General features: G+C 39.4%; 1 protein-coding gene across 5 annotated transcripts in view; it reads right to left on the bottom strand.

Annotated features, from left to right (window-relative positions):
* Positions 1-20,443, bottom strand: part of COL16A1 (collagen type XVI alpha 1 chain) — a 3,146,845-nt gene that overhangs the window by 1,661,199 nt on the left and 1,465,203 nt on the right. For all 5 annotated transcript variants that reach the window (XM_044082765.1, XM_044082783.1, XM_044082773.1 and 2 more), the window contains exon 15: positions 14,640-14,684. In XM_044082765.1, coding sequence (XP_043938700.1) covers positions 14,640-14,684 — 45 coding nt within the window. The remainder of the gene's footprint in view (positions 1-14,639; positions 14,685-20,443) is intronic.

Below are 20,443 nucleotides of genomic sequence, written 5' to 3'. Positions count from 1 at the left end.
TATATGAGCACATAGTTCAGAGAGCAGATTGGGCAGCTGTAACAATGACTATGCCCTAACGAGTCACACATCAGTCTCACTAAAGCTATCCATTACAGGTCCTAAAGGACAAGATATATGAGCACATAGTTCAGGGAGCAGATTGGGCAGCTGTAACAATGACTGTGCCCCTAACGAGTCACACATCAGTCTCACTAAAGCTATCCATTACAGGTCCTAAAGGACAAGATATATGAGCACATAGTTCAGAGAGCAGATTGGGCAGCTGTAACAATGACTATGCCCTAACGAGTCACACATCAGTCTCACTAAAGCTATCCATTACAGGTCCTAAAGGACAAGATATATGAGCACATAGTTCAGAGAGCAGATTGGGCAGCTGTAACAATGACTATTCCCCTAACGAGTCACATATCAGTCTCACTAAAGCTATCCATTACAGGTAACAGGCTTGTTATTACTCAAAAGCCAGCGTATTATACTTTTCTTATGATTAATCAATGCGGCTCCATTCCAAAAGTGAACAATTTTACTGTTAAAACAAACACAATTTCAGTATTTTTCCCTTCAGATTTTTAGCATGCCAGACGTGTTTCTTCATTTTATTAACCTGCTGTCATATGATTCTACCTAACGATGTTTCATAGATGGTATTTGAAATGACTGGTTTGCACAGAACTGCACTATAACATTTACAGACTTCACTAGGTGAGGACTGATAGGATAGGGTTTGCAGAAATGTGCCACATGCTAGAGCAAGGCTTTTGTCACATAACAGTATAACGCAGATTGAAATAGACATGAATATTGATACAATGACAATGTACACAGCCGAGTAGATAGATTAGCTTTGATGTCAAAATCAAAGTAAGGCCAAAAACATAAAAGCCAAGTAATATGGAACATTGAAAGCAGTAAGTTGCGGAACAAAGCACCAGCCACACTCAGGCTTACACAGATCTCACAAGGCTTGTAGATGGCAGATACTGTAAGTCAGCTGCATTTGAACAAGTTTCAGCAAGTACTGCACAGTACTTACTTCACATGGCAAATGCTTACAGTCAGGTGTCCAGTCAGCGGGACGCTTATTGATTCATTAAAGGGAATCTAGGACAGTAGAAAATGGAGGCATACAGCATGCAGAGGTATACACAAAGGAGAAGCATGATGGAAAAGCTGGCTGGGGAGGACAAGTACATTTTTATGGGTATGGGGACACCTTTATGATACACATATGGAGAGAAGAAGGCTAATGTTAGAGGTATACGGAAACAGGAAAAAAGGCAGGAGAGTGTAGTCTGCTGGGTCTACAATAAAACAAACCAACACAAACAGGGATGGCTGAGCACATACAAGGAGGGGGAGACACAGGTTTGATAGATACAAGCTCAGGAAGGACTAATGGTGATGTGGGTGTGGGTAAAACACAGGGGTGGGATGCTGCAAAAAGCTGTACATTGAAGATTCAGATTTCACTAATTTAATTTTCAGTATTGTGAACACAATTCATCTAACCCTAAGTATAGTTTGAAAACTAATAAAAATAAATAAATAAAGCACATAAAATAATACTTTTGCAGTCAGTCAAGCCCCCATGAACCCCGCTACACCCTCACCTTAGTTTAAAATACCAACTCCAAGGTCACACAACCATCGGGGAAAAAGGAAACAAAAATCCTTTCCCCATTTTTACCAATCTGGCACTGACATATCAGCAAGATGGCAACTCCAAAAGCAAGACCCACTAAACACTAAATAAAAGACAGACTCAACCAGACATACATATCTACATACCTACAAAACAGGTTGCTAGCTACAAGCATTACATGTGAATCGCACACATTCACTTACAGTACATCATAAACAGGATACAGATGGTTCCATATTCTGCACACACTGAACAATTGAAATTCGATGTAATGCACTATCTTCTACAAATTGAACAACTGTGTCTCCACAAACAAAATGTGCCCCTGGGAAAGCAGGGTGGCAGTACACCTCTCTGGGGGTATGATGGGGTATAGGCAGCACACAGTTTGGCACCTGGAACACAGGAATGTCAATTTGACTCCCCTTCTCCACAAGGAAGTCACTAATCACTGACTCACCACAACCAGAGGGTCAGGGGCTGGCTGTGGCTGATGAGCTTAAAGGTCATCAGCATCATCACAACCTGCAGGATGAAGGATGGCATTAGCAGATGTGCACCTACTTATTTACCTGTGCCAGGTAAAAGGTTAAGAACTTTATGAGACATGCAGGAAAAACTCTTCTACTTTCGCTGGATTGTGGTGAGGGCAATAAAGAATGCATACTAAATAACTTTATTAACCTCAATGGATGGTACCTGCAGTCTCCAGTTCTCAGCTCTCTACCCTAGCACCTTCAAATGCCAGTGGAGTAGAAGGAATGAAGTGATACAAATGGGGATAACTAGAATGGAGAGTCATGAGGACAAAGGTGCCAGACAAATTATTTAAAACATTCTTATATTCTTCCATTTGTTATATCATGTCCAACATCTTATTTTTTTAATTTGATCTATTCACATTTCATAGCTTGCAAACAAAGTGATAGAAACTGATTATTTCATTTTAGTTGTGCTATATTCTACCAGGTGCTATATCCTGTGCAAACATACAAGACTGCTTTTCTGTTGTGACACAGCCTGTGATAACATTTTGGTCTTTCAAAACTTATACATGTACTGATAACATTTCCAGTAATTTTAGATTTGCAAGAATCACAGTGTTGTGATGAATGACATACCATAGTTTTTCCTATAAAGATAGATTTCTTAATTGAGGATGAAAAGGAAAAATCATGACCAAAAGTTAGAAATTCAATTTTCATGGTAACATCTCTTACTTCAGCAACTTTAATCAAAAGATGCTCTGATTCATCTAATCTCACTTCTCCTAACAAGACTTCAAAATAATTTAATAATTACCCCAATACTTACTGCTTTGGATACTATAGTGATTTTTGCATACTTCCAAATGTTAATGATCCTGGGCATACTGCAGTAATGTATCTGTAAGTAGCACAGTGAGTACATGTGTACATACTGTAGTAATTCATCTAAAAGTGACACAGTGATTACCTGTGTACATACTGCAGTAATGTAACGGTAAGTAACACAGTGAGTACATGTGTACATGCTGTAGTAATTCATCTATAAGTGACACAGTGAATACACATGTACATACTGCAGTGATGTAACTGTAAGTAACACAGTGAGTACATGTGCACATACTGTAGTAATTCATCTATACGTGACACAGTGATTACCCATGTACATACTGCAGTAATGTATCTGTAAGTAGCGCAGTGAGTATGTGTACATACTGTAGTAATTCATCTAAAAGTGACACAGTGATTACCTGTGTACATACTGCAGTAATGTAATGGTAAGTAACACAGTGAGCACATGTGTACATGCTGTAGTAATTCATCTATAAGTGACACAGTGAATACACATGTACATACTGCAGTGATGTAACTGTAAGTAACACAGTGAGTACATGTGTACATACTGTAGTAATTCATCTATACGTGACACAGTGATTACCCATGTACATACTGCAGTAATGTATCTGTAAGTAGCGCAGTGAGTACATGTATACATACTGTAGTAATATATCTAAAAGTGACACAGTGATTACCCATGTACATACTGCAGTGATGTAACTGTAAGTAGCACAATGAATACATGTGTACATAATGTAGTAATTCATCTATAAGTGACACAGTGATTACCTATGTAAATACTGCAGTAATGTATCTGTAAGTAGCACAGTGAGTACATGTGTACATAATGTACTAATTCATCTATAAGTGACACAGTGATTACCTGCGTACATAACTGCAGTGATGTAATTGTAAGTAGCACAGTGAATACATGTGTTCATACTGTACTAATTCATCTAGAAGTGACACAGTGATTACCTGTGTACATACTGCAGTAATGTATCTGTAAGTAGCACAGTGAGTATATGTGTACATACTGTAGTAATTCATTTATAAGTGACACAGTGATTACCTGTGTACATACTGCAGTGATGTAACTGTAAGTAGCACAGTGAGTACATGTGTACATACTATAGTAATACATCTGTAAGTGACACAGTGATTACCCATGTACATACTGCAGTGATGTAACTGTAAGTAGCACAGTGAGTACATGTGTACATACTATAGTAATACATCTGTAAGTGACACAGTGATTACCCATGTACATACTGCAGTGATGTAACTTTAAGTAGCACAGTGAGTACATGAGTACATACTGTAGTAATATATGTATAAGTGACATAGTGATTACCCATTTACATACTGCAGTGATGTAACTGTAAGTGGCAGAGTGAGTACATGTGTACATACTGTACTAATATATCTAAAAGCGACACAGTGATTACCCATATACATACTGCAGTGATGTAACTGTAAGTAGCACGAGTACATGTGTACATAATGTAGTAATTCATCTATAAGTGACACAGTGATTACCCATGTAAATACTGCAGTAATGTATCTGTAAGTAGCACAGTGAGTACATGTGCACATAATGTAGTAATTCATCTATAAGTGACAGTGATTACCTGTGTGCATACTGCAGTGATGTAACTGCAAGTAGCACAATGAGTACATGTGTACATACTGTAGTAATTTATCTATAAGTAAAACAGTGATTACCTGTGTACATACTGCAGTGATGTAAGTGTAAGTAGCACAGTGAGTATGTGTACATACTGTAGTAATACATCTATAAGTGACACAGTGATTACCTGTGTACATACTACAGTGATGTAACTGTAAGTAGCACAGTGAGTATACATAGGTTCACAGGTGTTTACTAGGCTACCAAACACAAGGGCCTTTTTAAGCCTAGCCATGCATCCCAAATGTCTGACATGCTCTGATACCCTTGATAAGTGTAAGCAAGGGCCTGGGAGATGAACCATATACAGGTTACCTATGCCCATTAGAGACATAGGTGCCAAACCAGGGATGAATGTCTGGTTTCCCATCCAGTTGTCTAAGTTGCACTTGAATTGGGTTAGGGAGGAACTCTGCTTCACATAGATGGAGAGCCCGTTCTATAGATGGGGTAGTCTCTGGGATACATACTTATCTCTCCAGCAGGTCTTATTTATATCACAAGCAAGGTTTAAGTCTTTAGAATGGGTAATTCTGGTGCTGTTTGTTTTGTGGATATGCAGGAGGTCCATCAGAGTGAGATTTGACAATGCCCTGTATGTCAGACAAAGATCTCCTCTCAAAAGCCTGTAAGAGACAGAATACAGGGTTATGGCTTTGAGGCGGTCACATAGGACATTTTATTTACTCACTGTATTCTTTTAGTGAGGAACCTCTGTGGACGTTCCGATTGTTGGATATGCCTGGTTAAGTACATACCAAAGGGGGCACTGTATTCAATGATAGGTCTGATGAATCCCAAAAACAATGGAACAATGACTTCCTTTGACTTAGACACCTTACCTTTGTTTATAAATTGTGCAAGATAGAATGATTGCCTCATTACTTTAGACACGTGATGATCAAAGGCTAGATTGCTATCTATTTGTGTCCCTAAATCCCTGACTACTGCATCACATCTAAGGGGTGTGTTGTCATTATGATAGTTACCAGGAATGGATGAGTTCCCAAAGGATACTATTATGCATTTCTTGGCATTTAGTTTTACTCCATGGCTCTGACACCAGTTGTTTTTCTGTGTCAGCCCCTCCTGGAGAACATTTGTGTCAGTGTGAGAGTCAATGCCTGCTCCTAATTTGCAGTCATCTGCAAATTTTGTCAGCCAGAGACCACTGACATTGGCCTTGAGTTCTGAGAAGTAAATGCCCAAAAGGAGTGGACCAAGGAGTGATCCATGTGGGACTCCACTTTTGACTGGCCTCTTTGTAGAGGTGTCTCCCCAATTATAAATTCTTGGGCACTGTCTATGAGCCAGTTGGCTATCTACTGAGTAACATATGGGTTTGTACATAACCTCTTGAATTTTTCAACAATGCCTGAGTGGGATATTGTGTTAAATGCCTTTGTTCAGGTCAAGGTAGGCAGTGTGAATGATTTTGCCCTCATCCATTGCTTTGGTGACCTTTTCAAAGAAGTCCACCAGGTTGAGTAGGCATGATCTGCCCTTGACAAAACCAAATTGGGTTGGGTCCAGTGTCTGGAGGTTTACTATATTTCTGTTGATCATCTCCATAATAATTCTTTCCATGACTTTACATATGAGACTAGTGATGCTTATGGGTTGTAGTTTCCAGTGTCTGTAGATTGCCCACCTTTGTGCAGAGGGATGACTATTGCCTTTCTCTATTCATGAGGCATGAAGCCTATTTGGAGTCTACAGTTAAATAGTAATTCTAGAAGCCCCGACAGGTCATGTTTCATGATATTTAGAAGGCATCCTGGGATACTGTCTGGGCCCACTGATACAGTGTTCATGGCCTTAGACAGAGCATTAAGGAACTGTCTCCTAGTGATAGCAGGGGAGTTATATTTGATGGTATTTCCTGAGGGAAGATTGAGGGTGAGAGGGGAGAGAGGGGTAAAGTTGGAGCTGAATTTGCTGGTCAGTAGGTTTGGTATATCTTCTGGCTCAGTATAGGTGGCTCCATTTACAATGAGCTCTGCACAAAATTGTGTATTGCCTTTGAGGTTTCAGACATAGCTAAAGAATTCCTTGTGGTTGTCCTTGGAATGGGAAGCCAAATTTACTTCAAATTTGGCTTTGGTAGACTTTATTTGTCTCCTGAGTTGTTTGTTTAGTTTGATCGGAGTGCTTTTATCCTGCTGGGTGCTGCACCTCCTAATGTTTGCCATGATTTTCTTCCTCCTGTTATACAGCCGACTGATTTTATGATTTTATTTATTTTGTTTTATTTTACATTTGTTTACTGGGAAAGTCCGACTAGACACAGGTCCATTTTCAGCGGAGGCCCGAGGAGAAAAGCTCCACATTACAATACATTACATGAAAGTAAAAAGAAGTAGAACATACATACATATGGCATATATACACATCAGGACAACATGCTGGTGATTAACAAACATACATATAGCATATATACACTATACACACAACAGGACAAATGTAAACAAATGTAAAATGATTATACATATATTGTTTAAAATGTTAACAGATGTAAAATAAACAAATGTAAAATAAAAATAAAATAAATGTAAAATAAAGTAACGTGATATACAGTGTGTTAGTCACATAGGTACATATACACTTTATTGTAGTATGCTCTTGAGTACATGAGTACTTACACATTACTACAGTATGCACAGGAGTACTGTACTTATGGAGTAATTACACACAACAGAGCCCTGGTTACACACACCACTCACAATGTTTGCCATAAAATGTTATGTACTACATCATAATTCAGGTTTTGGCATACACTATATGCAGCCATTTGGAAACTCAATACCAACATAACAAGGCCTTCGTATACATTACTTCATCTTCTAAATTATATGTACAATTTTATCAAGTGTATTACTCTATCTCTGACCATTAATGCATAGTGCTACCTGCACAAAAAGACCTCTTCGCCTTTAACCTGCCAGCACAAGAACAGTAATACTTCTCTCTCAACTCTCCTATCCTCATTTGGGTTGAAACCATGAAATTTGAAAACATCGAACAGCCACATCCTCATCAGTTTGCTATTTTCCTCGCTGTAGTGTGATCTCAGAGTTGGTATATTTAGTTAGGGGGGTGTGGGGGGCACAGCCCCCCATGTTGGAGGATGTGGTGGGCAAAGCCCTCCACTTTGTAGTGTTTGTGGTTATTTGTTGGAGTTTGTAGGGCAAGCGATTTCTTTCCAAGGGAAAGAAATCTCTTATGTGGAGGTTTGATATTTTGAAAGTTTGCGGTTTTAGGGTCGATCAAATGCCTCTTGAGGAAATAATATAGACCCCCCTCAGTCAGTCTAGAGTAGCTTTACCTCATTATGTATCAGCTTGTCAAGTTGTCTCTCACCGAACAAACTCAATGAGCTACTGTAGGTGAATGGCCTCTCATCAACATTTTGAAAGATGAGAGGAACGCCCTCCATATCATCCTCGTGAAATGGGTTTCATTCCTTGCCCCCTCTAGACTAATACAACTAACTTTGTTGTCATAAATCCATTTATCAATGAGACATTAATTGTTAAAATTGCGCTTGGCAGTGCAAGAAAAGGTGACCCGTTGAACATACTTAACACCATCTGTCTTATCTTCCATCCTCTCACTTTTCTCTTTATATCATATACTAAAATCCAACTCATTGGGAAGTTGTCCTGATTTTCCAGCAGCAGATAGAAAGAACAGCCTGTGTCCTTACTTGTGTGACTCATTTTGTTATGCATCTAACCTTAACTGGTATATTACGTAAACTAAGACAGATTAACAGTGACACTTGCAGCTAGTCTGTGGATGGTGTTTCCAGTCATGTGACCCCCCCCCCTCAGATATCGTCTGTATAAGCATTTCCTGACATATGATACTTTGAACTGTGTGCTGCATGCACAGGTCCTGTTGTGTGATACTCAGCTGGTGGATATGTGTGTGTATCAGTTCTGGCTGGGTTAGTTGCTGTATAATTGCTTCCTGTCATGTGACTATCTGTGCTACCTGCTGGATGCATGCTTCCTGTCAAGTGTACATTTGTAGCTAGATGCCAGATTAAGGTTTATCTAATACAGCATTCATTTTCAGCATCACCAAAACTTATCCTAGAGGATAGAAATTGCATTACTTCAACGTGAATGCTCAGTTTTCCAGCAATGACATTGGTTTATTACAGATTAAACACTCATTACCATAACCAGAAATACCTCTATTAAGAAATCAACTAAACAGCCAGATTCTGGAATATGACGTATAAGCAACAGAAAATATCAATGTTGTGTTATAAAACAAAATATTTTATTTATTTTTATTTTATTTATTTTACATTTGTTGACCGGGATAGTCCGACTGGATGCATGTCCATTTTCAGCGGAGGCCCGAGGAGAAAAGCTCCAAGGGTAAGCAGATACAGCATTACATATTACCAGCATTACATATTACAAACAGACTATTTACAGAGATTACATAAGTAAGCAAGTTAAACAAGTTCCACAGGAGCACAAGTCAGGATTAAATTAAATTACATAGTAAACTGGTTAACAGATTTTTACACATTCGAGTTAGCCAGGCTTGATACATTGACATAGCCAGTTAAGTGACAAATGTTGTTAGAGTCTCGTTTTAAATTGACCTAAGGTGGAAAGTAAGGTAATATCAGCTGGAAGAGAGTTCCAGGATCTACTTACAGAGTTTGCAAAGAGAAAATCACCGGCTGTGTTATTAATTTTGCTAGTCTGAATTAATAGTTTGTTAGAGGATCGAAGCGGTCTACGATTGTTATAAGGGGTGATAATATTTTTAAGTGCAGGAGTATTGTCCGGATTATAGAGGATTTTATGGGCCATAATCAGTTGGTTATTCTGGATTAGGCTAGGTAGTTCAGGCTGATTTAGATTGATGCAATGATGTGTCCTAAAAGGCAGCCCAGTGGCAAACCTGGCAATGTGGTTGTAGCAAATTGAGAGTTTGTTAAGGACAGTCTTGTTCAAATTCAAGAGTAGAGGGGATGCATATAGAAGGATTGAAAGAAGGTGAGAGAGAGCTATGGCAATTTTAGCTGAAGGGGTTAGGAAGGCTTTTATTCTGTAAAGTGACCCTAGTTTTTTATTGATAGTTTTGATAGTTTGGTTAACATGTAGGTCAAATTTGAGATTATTGTCTATGATGACACCTAATAGTTTTGTAGATGGGTCAGGGGAAATTATTGTGCCATCATTTGATTTTATGGTAAAGGTGAAAGCGGTAGACCTACGTGTTGGTGAAAATAACAGCATTTTAGTTTTTTTGGGATTTAGAATCAGACGATGTTCAGAAAGCCAGTTTTCTATTGTATTAAAGGTGGTCTGAGTAGCTGACCATAATTATACTGGAGATGTGGCTGAGCAGAGTCATCAGCATATTGGATACAGCTGACTTTTGGGATGACAGTATAAAGGTCGTTAATGAAGATGGAGAACAGAAAGGGCCCTAGTATAGAGCCTTGTGGTACTCCGAGGGTGTTATGTAGAAGGTTAGAGAGTTTGTTCTGCCAGAGGACAGCCTGCTGTCGACCATTCAGGTAGGATTGAAACCATTGGAGGGCTCCAGTATCTAGACAGAATGTTTGCAGGGTGTGGATTAAAAGTTGGTGATCAACCATATCGAATGCCTTGGAAAGATCGAAAAAGAGGGCTGAGGATATATAATTATTGTTGCGATTATGGTTTATGGTGTTAGTAAAGGCTAGGAGGGCTGAAGTAGTGCTGTGATGAGGACGGAAGCCATGCTGAGTGTCTTCCATAAGATGATTTTGGATTAGGTGGTGCATGAGTTGTCTATGAATACATTTTTCCATAATCTTTGCAAGTGGAGAGAGTATAGCTATTGGCCTATAATTGGAGAATTCAGTAGAGCTGCCTCCTTTGTGAAGTGGGATTACATAGGATATTTTCCACATGGTGGGAATTTTAGCTTCTACTATGGTTCGATTGATTAGTATTGAGACGGGGTAAGCAATAGCATCAGCTGATTTTTGTAGGTACTCAGCAGGGAGTTGATCAGCAGAAAGTGTAGTGGGTTTTAATTTTTTTGATCAAGGTACGGATAAGTGAAGTGGTGACTGGTTGGAAGCTGAACGCAAGGGTGCTACTTTCAGGACCAGGGGAGCTAGGAGGCAGTTGGCTAGCTAGGGCTTGAATTGTCTCAGTAAAGAATTGGTTAAAACTATCAGAAACATCTTCAGGGGTTTTATCAATAGTAGCAGCAGGGATTGGGGTTGAAGTTTGTCCAGGATGTAGTAGATTATTTAAACCTGCCCAAAACTTCTGAGGGTTATTTTGATTTACTGTCTGTAAATTACAGTAGTATTGTTTTTTTGTCTTGTAAAATTGATTTTTTGGTTTCATTCCTGGATTGCCTGTATTTAATGTGATCTTGAGGGTCTTTAGAAGAACGCCATAAAGCCCATGCTTTGTTTCTAAGGGTAATTTTGAGTTTAGACTCTATAGAAAGCCATGGTGCAGTTTTTGCCTTGGTTCTCTTTGAACGAACAGGTGCATGCAAATCAAGGATCTCAAGGAATTTGTTGTTAAAGTATGCTACTGCTTCCTCTAAGGGGAGGTGTTTTAGAATAGACCAATTACATGAGTTTAGTTCTTGTTGGAATTTGGCAGGGTCAAAGTTTTTATTGTTTCTAACCTTTCTGAGTAAGGGTTGTTGGGAATTAATGGTTTTGTGCTTAATTACATATGTGAGAAGGTGATCGCTTAGGCCATTAAGGAGGGTAACAGAGGTGTACAGTTGGGGGTGACTGTTTATGAGTACCCAGTCAAGTATACTTTCTTTTTGGTTGGGTTTACCTATCCTGGTAGGGGTGGATATGATTTGTGTAAATGCATGCAGGTTAATATGGGTGGTTGGGGATTGTAAGGAACAGGTGCCCCAGTCTATGTTAAAGTCTCCAAGTAGTAGGGTTTCTTGGGGGTAGTGACATGATAACCAGTGCAGGATATCTTCAAATGTAGATATATTGTTACCTGGGGGAATGTACATACAGATGATATTAATACATTTATTTTTATTAAGTTGCAATTTGGTGGCAAGAATCTCAGAGTTATTAATCTGAGGAGGTTGTATTACATCTATGGTGACATCCAACTCAGATTTATAGAGTAGAGCTACCTCACCCCCCTTCCTCGAACATATAACCTTAAGTTATATAACCTTAAGTAGCATCACGAATTAGTACCAAACATTACAGTTAATGAAGACAATGCCAATTTTGCCTGTCTGTATGGTCAGCAGCAATGTTTGTGACTTAATATTCTGTCAGTATAGTAACATTTTCTGGCAATGCTCCTGTCAGTGACAATGTTCACAGTGCACCTGCCAATGACAATGTTCGCAGTGCACCTGCCAGTGACAATGTTCACAGTGCACCTGCCAGTGACAATGTTCGCAGTGCACCTGTCAGTGACAATGTTCACAGTACACCTGCCAGTGACAATGTTCACAGTGCACCCGCCAGTGACAATGTTCGCAGTTCACCTGTCAGTGACAATGTTCACAGTGCACCTGCCAGTGACAATGTTTGCAGTGCACCCACCAGTGACAATGTTCGCAGTGCACCTGTCAGTGACAATGTTCGCAGTGCACCTGTCAGTGACAATGTTCACAGTGCACCTGCCAGTGACAATGTTTGCAGTGCACCCGCCAGTGACAATGTTCACAGTACACCTGCCAGTGACAATGTTCGCAGTGCACCTGCCAGTGACAATGTTCACAGTACACCTGTCAGTGACAATGTTCGCAGTACACCTGTCAGTGACAATGTTCACAGTGCACCTGCCAGTGACAATGTTCGCAGTACACCTGTCAGTGACAATGTTCGCAGTACACCTGTCAGTGACAATGTTCACAGTGCACCTGCCAGTGACAATGTTCGCAGTACACCTGCCAGTGACAATGTTCACAGTACACCTGTCAGTGACAATGTTTGCAGTGCACCTGCCAGTGACAATGTTCACAGTACACCTGCCAGTGACAATGTTCGCAGTGCACCTGCCAGTGACAATGTTCACAGTACACCTGCCAGTGACAATGTTCGCAGTGCACCTGCCAGTGACAATGTTCACAGTACACCTGTCAGTGACAATGTTTGCAGTGCACCTGCCAGTGACATCAGTGTTGTGTGTTACTGGAATAAAACTTTTTGCCAGACAGTTAACCAGGAAGAAAATGGCAGCAGATGAGGGACAGCCAGTCCTTCCAACATGAGAGGAGCATGTACAGAGACCAGCTGGTGCCAGAGAACTCCCTAGATAGGAAAATACCAAAGAGGCTAGGGACAGCTGTCCACCCCCACCCAAAAGAAAAGGAAGTGTACAGAGACTAAAACATACCAATGAACTAGCAAGGGAAAGGGACAGCTCTCCAACCTCCCAAAAGGAAAGGATGGGTACTGAGGTGAAAGCATATCAGAAGGCTGACCATGGAGAAAAAAACCCAACTTGTAAGAGATAGTTCCTCACCCTACATCTGTGTAACACAGAAGTACAGAAACCAACACATGTCAGTGGGGTAGTGGAGGAATAAAGCGCCTAACACTCATGGGGCATCTCTCAACCAGGGGAAGGAAGGATAAAAAAATCAGTATATAGCAGCGGACTGCCAAGAGAAGAAACATCAAGCACCCTGCAGACAGCTGTCCAACACATAGGAATGGAAGGATGCAGAAAACAGCACAAATTAGCAAACAGGAAAGGGAAAAAACACCAAACATCTTAGCGACATCTCTTTACCTCACATAACTGGAATAGTAAAGGGATTATCTTATAGGAAGGGAAAAGCAAAGTATAAGGAAAATGTGTGAGAAGGCTAGCTATGAAAGATGTGACCAAGCAGCCAAGGAACAGCTCTATAACTCACAGAAAGGACAGCAGAAAAGAGTAGAGTATGGTCCTGTCCCCTTAGAAAACTGTACCACATAAACGAGTGACTGACATGGTGAGAGTCAGTAATGCAGAAGACATCCTGCATCCATTCATGGAAGCATGCACAATGCAGGTACATGCTGGTTCAGTCATCCTGCATCCATGCATGGAAGCATGCACAATGGAGGTACATGCTGGTTCAGACTTCCTGCATCCATGCACAATGCAGGTACATGCTGCTTCAAACATCCTGCATCCATTCATGGAAGCATGCACAATACAGGTACATGCTGCTTCAGACATCCTGCATCCATGCATGGAAGCATGCACGATGCAGGTACATGCTGGTTCAGACATCCGGCATCCATGCATGGAAGCATGCACAATGCAACTACATGCTGCTTCAGACATCCTGCATCTATGCATAGAAGCATGCATGATGCAGGTACATGCTGCTTCAGACATCCTGCATCCATGCATGGAAGCATGCACAATGCAGGTACATGCTGCTTCAGACATCCTGCATCCATGCATGGAAGCATGTGCAATACAGGTACATGCTGCTTCAGACATCCTGCATCCATGCATGGAAGCATGCACAATGCAGGTACATGCTGTCTCGTGTTATATATACTGAAGAAGAGGAGATAGGAAGGCTGCACCAGACAAGATAAGGAAAATAAGATATTTATTTGTTGTGACCTTTCGTCATCAATTCTCCTGATGAGGCAGAAGGCTGAAGCTTTCTGCTTCTAGTCACCTAAGGGGTATCATGGTAACAATGTGGAGGCAGTAGAAATGACACAGATTTAGTCTGAACATGGATAGATGGTCACAAACCCCTACCCACACGGCCCATGGGACTGAGGTATAACAGAAGGTGATAAGGATGCCCACAAGACCCACGGGACTGAGGAATAACAGAAGGTGATAAGGATGCTTTCCTTTTCTGTTGGCCATAAGGCTCCATATTCTTTAGAATGGAAAGTAACAGACTCATTAGGGCTAAACAAGCAATCAAAAATATACAGTGGATGACATCATGAAATAGATTATTCGAAGAAATCATAACTTACTGCAGCTCCATGATCACCTTTTGCTCCCTTCTGTCCTTCAATGCACTAAAAGAAAAAAATAATCAATTAGATTTCTTACAGTTAAACAAGTAAGCTGTGGACATGTTTAATAAGAACAGAAAGCAACTTTTCATTAGTAGACATTAAGTGCCTATTTTCCCATTTAGTCCAGTATGTTTACTTATCTGTTGGCTTGTTTTTATCTATATGGAAACTGATTTTAATGAAATTCCTATTTGGCCGACATCTGTTTAGATGACAGAATTTAATTGACTACACAGATGGTTGACAGTGTGTGGGCTCCCACAATTCCCACGGTAGTGGAATGCCTTTTCTCGGAGACTGTGGATCTCAGGAACAGTATCTATACATATCAGGGTGTGGGGATTGCAGGGGAGTGCAGGGGGCCTGCCTCTCTGCAAAAAAAAAAAAATCTTTAAGACTGTTTTTTTTTCTGGAGTTGTTTTTCATGCGCTGAGATTTTTAATTAGCACATGTGTGAGTACTTAGGATCTTACATTCAAGTAAGATCCATGGAGTGTGGTGGATGTTGACCATCTGGACGGCTTAGATAAAAAGCTAATGCAAAACAGTCAACAAAGAGTTAAAAATGACCATCAGAAAAGTCAAACCTCTAAATTGTAAATATAAACTCTTCTTTTATTACAAAAGATAATTGAGAAATAATACCCATCATTTTTCAGATTAATCATACATGGCTTTGCTCATGATGACCCTAAAGATATATAGTTAATTTACTTACAGACAGATTTAGCGTTACCTTTACCCCATGAACAGTCACTGAAATTCTGCAACATTCCTGTTCCCACGAACTGCATACAGTCATCATGGAGCAGATCCTGACTGACTAAAAATGCATTTTCCATGGGCATAGAAATTTACCTGGATGCCTAATAAATAGCACCAGACAGGCCAGGACTGAACCTCTGCTACACCTGGCCACAAGGTATAACCCAGAGGTATGGAAAAGAACTGTTACAATCCTTTTTTACAAAAGGAGGCCTTACCCCTGAATCTAGAAATAATAGACCCATCAGCTTAACTAGTAAAATTTGCAAGATCATAGAATGTGTTACTTCATACACTGCAATATTCAAAACTTTAAGCAACTGTCCCCACAACAGTTTGGTTTTATCAAGGATAGGTCATGTCTACTTAATGTAGTAAATGTCTTTGAAAAGTTTACAAAGGTACTTGAAAGGGGTCATTTGGTCAATATCCATAAGCATATCTAGATCAAGCCAAGGCATTTGACTCTACACCCCAACACATGCTTTGTAGAATTTCCTGGCAGATGCTTACATAGTTAGCTTCAACTCATATAATTAAGGTGGCAGGTTCTGCTGCAGAACATAAGAAAATAATTATCAGGACATTCAGAAGTTCAGTGCTTGGACTCCTCCTTTTTGCTGCAGACTTTTCTGACCTCCATATCATAAACCCAGTCACATGGCTAACTGCATTTGACAATGACTGTATGTCATGTGTTATTTTTGATTTCCCTCCAGACGTAAAATTGTTACAGCAAGAAGTAATCCTTATAAACCAATGGCTTACAAAATTAAGGCATAAACTGAATGAAAAAAGGGCAGTACTGTCGCATTTGGTAAACACTCATTGTCTGCAGCTGATAGTATAACCTGTACCCAACTCCAGAAAGACACGTACTGAGGTATCTTGGCTCATGGGTTGGCAATGCCATCTCCTTTAACTAACATATAGTAACAGTAGTCCATTAATCCTTTTATCTAGCCCAACTGATTTCTAAAGCCATCTATCTCATCCAGGCCAAACAAAGAGTTTTTTCTCTCTCCATACTTGGCCCAAGTGAAACCAATTACAGAATAGAATGTACCTAGCCAGATGTACTTGCAGTTAGAAAGGCCCAAAAGGCTCCTAACTAAAATGGTTATTCATCTACAAAGCTTTAACCACCATGACACCCTTGAAGCTCTTTCTTTATACTTCTGCACTTACACTCCTACAAAGAAGTTTATGTATTGTATTCCATGTCATTACAGAATCTATTTACAGGATCTTATGTACCCCCATTAGAGCATTAGCTACACAAATACTCAAACTAAGGATCTAAACCTCCACCAATGCATTAATAAATCGTTTGAGAGAGAGATTTATAACCTAGCAACAATCATCCCATCTCTGGAACAAACTGCCTTTACATGTTAAAAAGAATGATACAATCACATCTTTCAAGAAGAACCTAGATGATTGGATAGGTATCTGCAATCTCATCTCTGGGCTGACATGTCTTTCCTTTCTAGAAGTGTGAGATACTTCTTGACAGTGGGCATTACCAAGGTGCAAATGGTGTCTTGATTTACTTGACTTGGAACTTTTATGAGCTTATGATCCTATAGAACAACTCTTACACCCATGTATTAGTTTTGGTAAAACCATTACTTTGACAATGGGATGTCTTTTCAGATTTCATATAGTTTTCCTTCCAAGAAGACAGCATCCTTAAATTTCATTACTGCAATCACCATCTTTAGAGATCTTTATGTTCAAGAAAATAAAATCTGCTACTGCTTCCACTTTTCTCCATTTATTTGCAAAGAACTGATAGAGACAGATGACACCATTTTTATTTTTCTGATAGTAAGCAGCAAGACAGCTTTTCTGCTTTCTACTTTCACCTTTAACAACAGACCCTCCTATTACTTACTATCAGTCCAATGTGTGACGATTAATTACTATCAGTCCAATGTGTGATGATTACTTACTATCAGTCCAATGTGTGACGATTACTTACTATCAGTCCAATGTGTGACGATTACTTACTATCAGTCCAATTTGTGACGATTACTTACTATCAGTCCAATGTGTGACATTATCTGCATATATCAGGTTATTAAGATTTCTCCAACACTTCTGATTCCAGTATATAAATTAAATAAGCAGGGGGGGCAGTATATAATATAAATTGAATAAGAGGGGGTGACAGTATGTAATATAAATTGAATAAGTATATAAATTGAATAAGAGGGAGTGACAGTATATAATATAAATTGAATAAGGGGGGGTGACTGTATATAATACAAATTGAATGCAGGGGGTGTCAGTATATAATATAAATTGAATAAGGGGGGGTGACAGTATATAATATAAACTGAATAAGGGGGGGTGACAGTATATAATATAAATTGAATAAGGGGGTGATAGCATATAATATAAATTGAATAAGTGGGGTGACAGTATATAATATAAATTGAATAAGGGGGGTGACAGTATATAATATAAATTGAATAAGGGGGGTGACAGTATATAATATAAATTGAATAAGAGGGTGACAGTATATAATATAAATTGAATAAGTGGGGTGACAGTATATAATATAAATTGAATAAGGGGGGGTGACAGTATATAATATAACTTGAATCAGGGGGGTGACCGTATATAATATAAATTGAATACGGGGGTGACAATATATAATATAAATTGAATACGGGGGTGACAATATATAATATAAATTGAATAAGGGGGGTGACAGTATATAATATAAATTGAATAAGGGGGTGACAGTATGCAATATAAATTGAATAAGTGGGGGTAACAGTATATAATATAAATTGAATAAGTGGGGTGACAGTATATAATATAAATTGAATAAGTGGGGGTGATAGTATATAATATAAATTGAATAAGTAGGGGTGACAGTATATAATATAAATTGAATAAGGGGGTGACAGTATATAATATAAACTGAATACAGGGGTGTGACAGTATATAATATAAATTGAATAAGGGGGGGTGACAGTATATAATATAACTTGAATCAGGGGGGTGACCATATATAATATAAATTGAATACGGGGGTGACAATATATAATATAAATTGAATAAGGGAGGGTGACAGTATATAATATAAATTGAATAAGGGGGGTGACAGTATATAATATAAATTGAATAAGGGGGGTGACAGTATATAATATAAATTGAATAAGGGGGTGACAGTATACAATATAAATTGAATAAGTGGGGGTAACAGTATATAATATAAATTGAATAAGTGGGGGTGACAGTATATAATATAAATTGAATAAGTGGGGGTGACAGTATATAATATAAATTGAATAAGGGGGGTGACAGTATATAATATAAACTGAATACAGGGGTGTGACAGTATATAATATAAATTGAATAAGTGGGGGTGACAGTATATAATATAAATTGAATAAGGGGGGTGACAGTATATAATATAAATTGAATACAGGGGTGTGACAGTATATAATATAAATTGAATAAGGGGGGTGACAGTATATAATATAAATTGAATACGGGGGTGACAGTATATAATATAAATTGAATACAGGGGTGTGACAGTATATAATATAAATTGAATACGGGGGGTGACAGTATATAATATAAATTGAATACAGGGGTGTGACAGTATATAATATAAATTGAATAAGGGGGGATGACAGTATATAATATAAATTGAATACGGGGAGTGACAGTATATAATATAAATTGAATAAGGGGGGGTGACAGTATATAATATAAATTGAATAAGGGGGGTGACAGTATATAATATAAATTGAATACAGGGGTGTGACAGTATATAATATAAATTGAATAAGGGGGGGATAGGTTCATAGGTTCATAGGTTCATACTAGGCTATCTGCCCGAGGGCATTTATAAGCCTAGCCCATAGTTTTGTGGCTTACGCCACCCCTTTAGTTTGGAGAAACTATGCCCATTATTTTGCTGTGCCTCTGTCGAGCAGTGACACTGAGGTAACCCCTTGGGTGTATCTGCGATCTCCCATCCATTGGTCAAGATTCCTCTTGAACAAGGCCAGCGAGGTGCTCTGCCTCACATAAACCGGGATTTTGTTCCACAGCATAGGGAGTCTTTGGGTGATGAATCTATCCCTCCAGCACGTCCTATTAATAACCGTGTCGAGGTTTAAGTCTCCGCCCTTGTGGCTCTGAGGGATCTAGATTTTTTGAGATGAAGCATGTTCATCAAATCTGGGTTTGACATGGCCTTGTATGTCAGGCATAGGTCACCTCTGAGCAAGCGCTAAGCAACTGAATATAACTGGAGTTCTTTCAGTCGGGCAGCATAAGACAGATTTTTGAGACCCTTTATCCTTTTGGTGAGGAACTTTTGTGGCCTCTCCAGCTGCTGCAAGTGTCGGGTCAGATACATTCCGAATGGGGCATTGTACTCGATCATTGGTCTGATGAGTGATGAGTATAGGGAGACTATGACTTCCCTTGATCTAGATGTGAATCCCTTCATGATAAGGTGGGCAATGTAGAAGGTCTTCCTAACTAATTTAGCAATATGAGTGTCGAATGAAAGGCTACTGTCAACCTGGGTTCCCAGGTCCCTAATAACTTCTTCTGTGTTCAGGGGATTGCCACCTATATGGTAGCTAGGGGTAACCTTATTTTTCCCGAAGGGTATGACTATGCATTTCTTGGCATTTAACTTTAGGCCATGGCTCTGGCACCAGTTATCCATTTCTGTGAGACCCTTCTGAAGGATATCTGTGTTGGATGTGTTTTCAACTTACGGCGCCCAGTTTGCAGTCATCTGCAAACTTTGTCAGCCATAACCCTCCTGTGTTTGCTTGTACTTCAGAAAAGTAGATGCCAAAGAAGAGTGGGCCCAGGACTGAGCCCTGTGGGACACCACTTGTGACAGGCTTTGAGTCTGACATGTCGCCAGCAACTCTGACCCTGTGGGTTCTGTCACTCAGCCAGTTTGCAACCCATCTTGTAATGTATGGGTTTACATTTAAGTTGATGAG

The sequence above is a fragment of the Protopterus annectens genome, chromosome 1.part1, assembly GCF_019279795.1.
Source record: "Protopterus annectens isolate FY-2018-M chromosome 1.part1, PAN1.0, whole genome shotgun sequence".
Taxonomy (NCBI): domain Eukaryota; kingdom Metazoa; phylum Chordata; order Ceratodontiformes; family Protopteridae; genus Protopterus; species Protopterus annectens.
The sequence above is the reverse complement of the archived record's forward strand: the minus strand, read 5'-3'. Positions and strand labels throughout refer to the sequence as shown.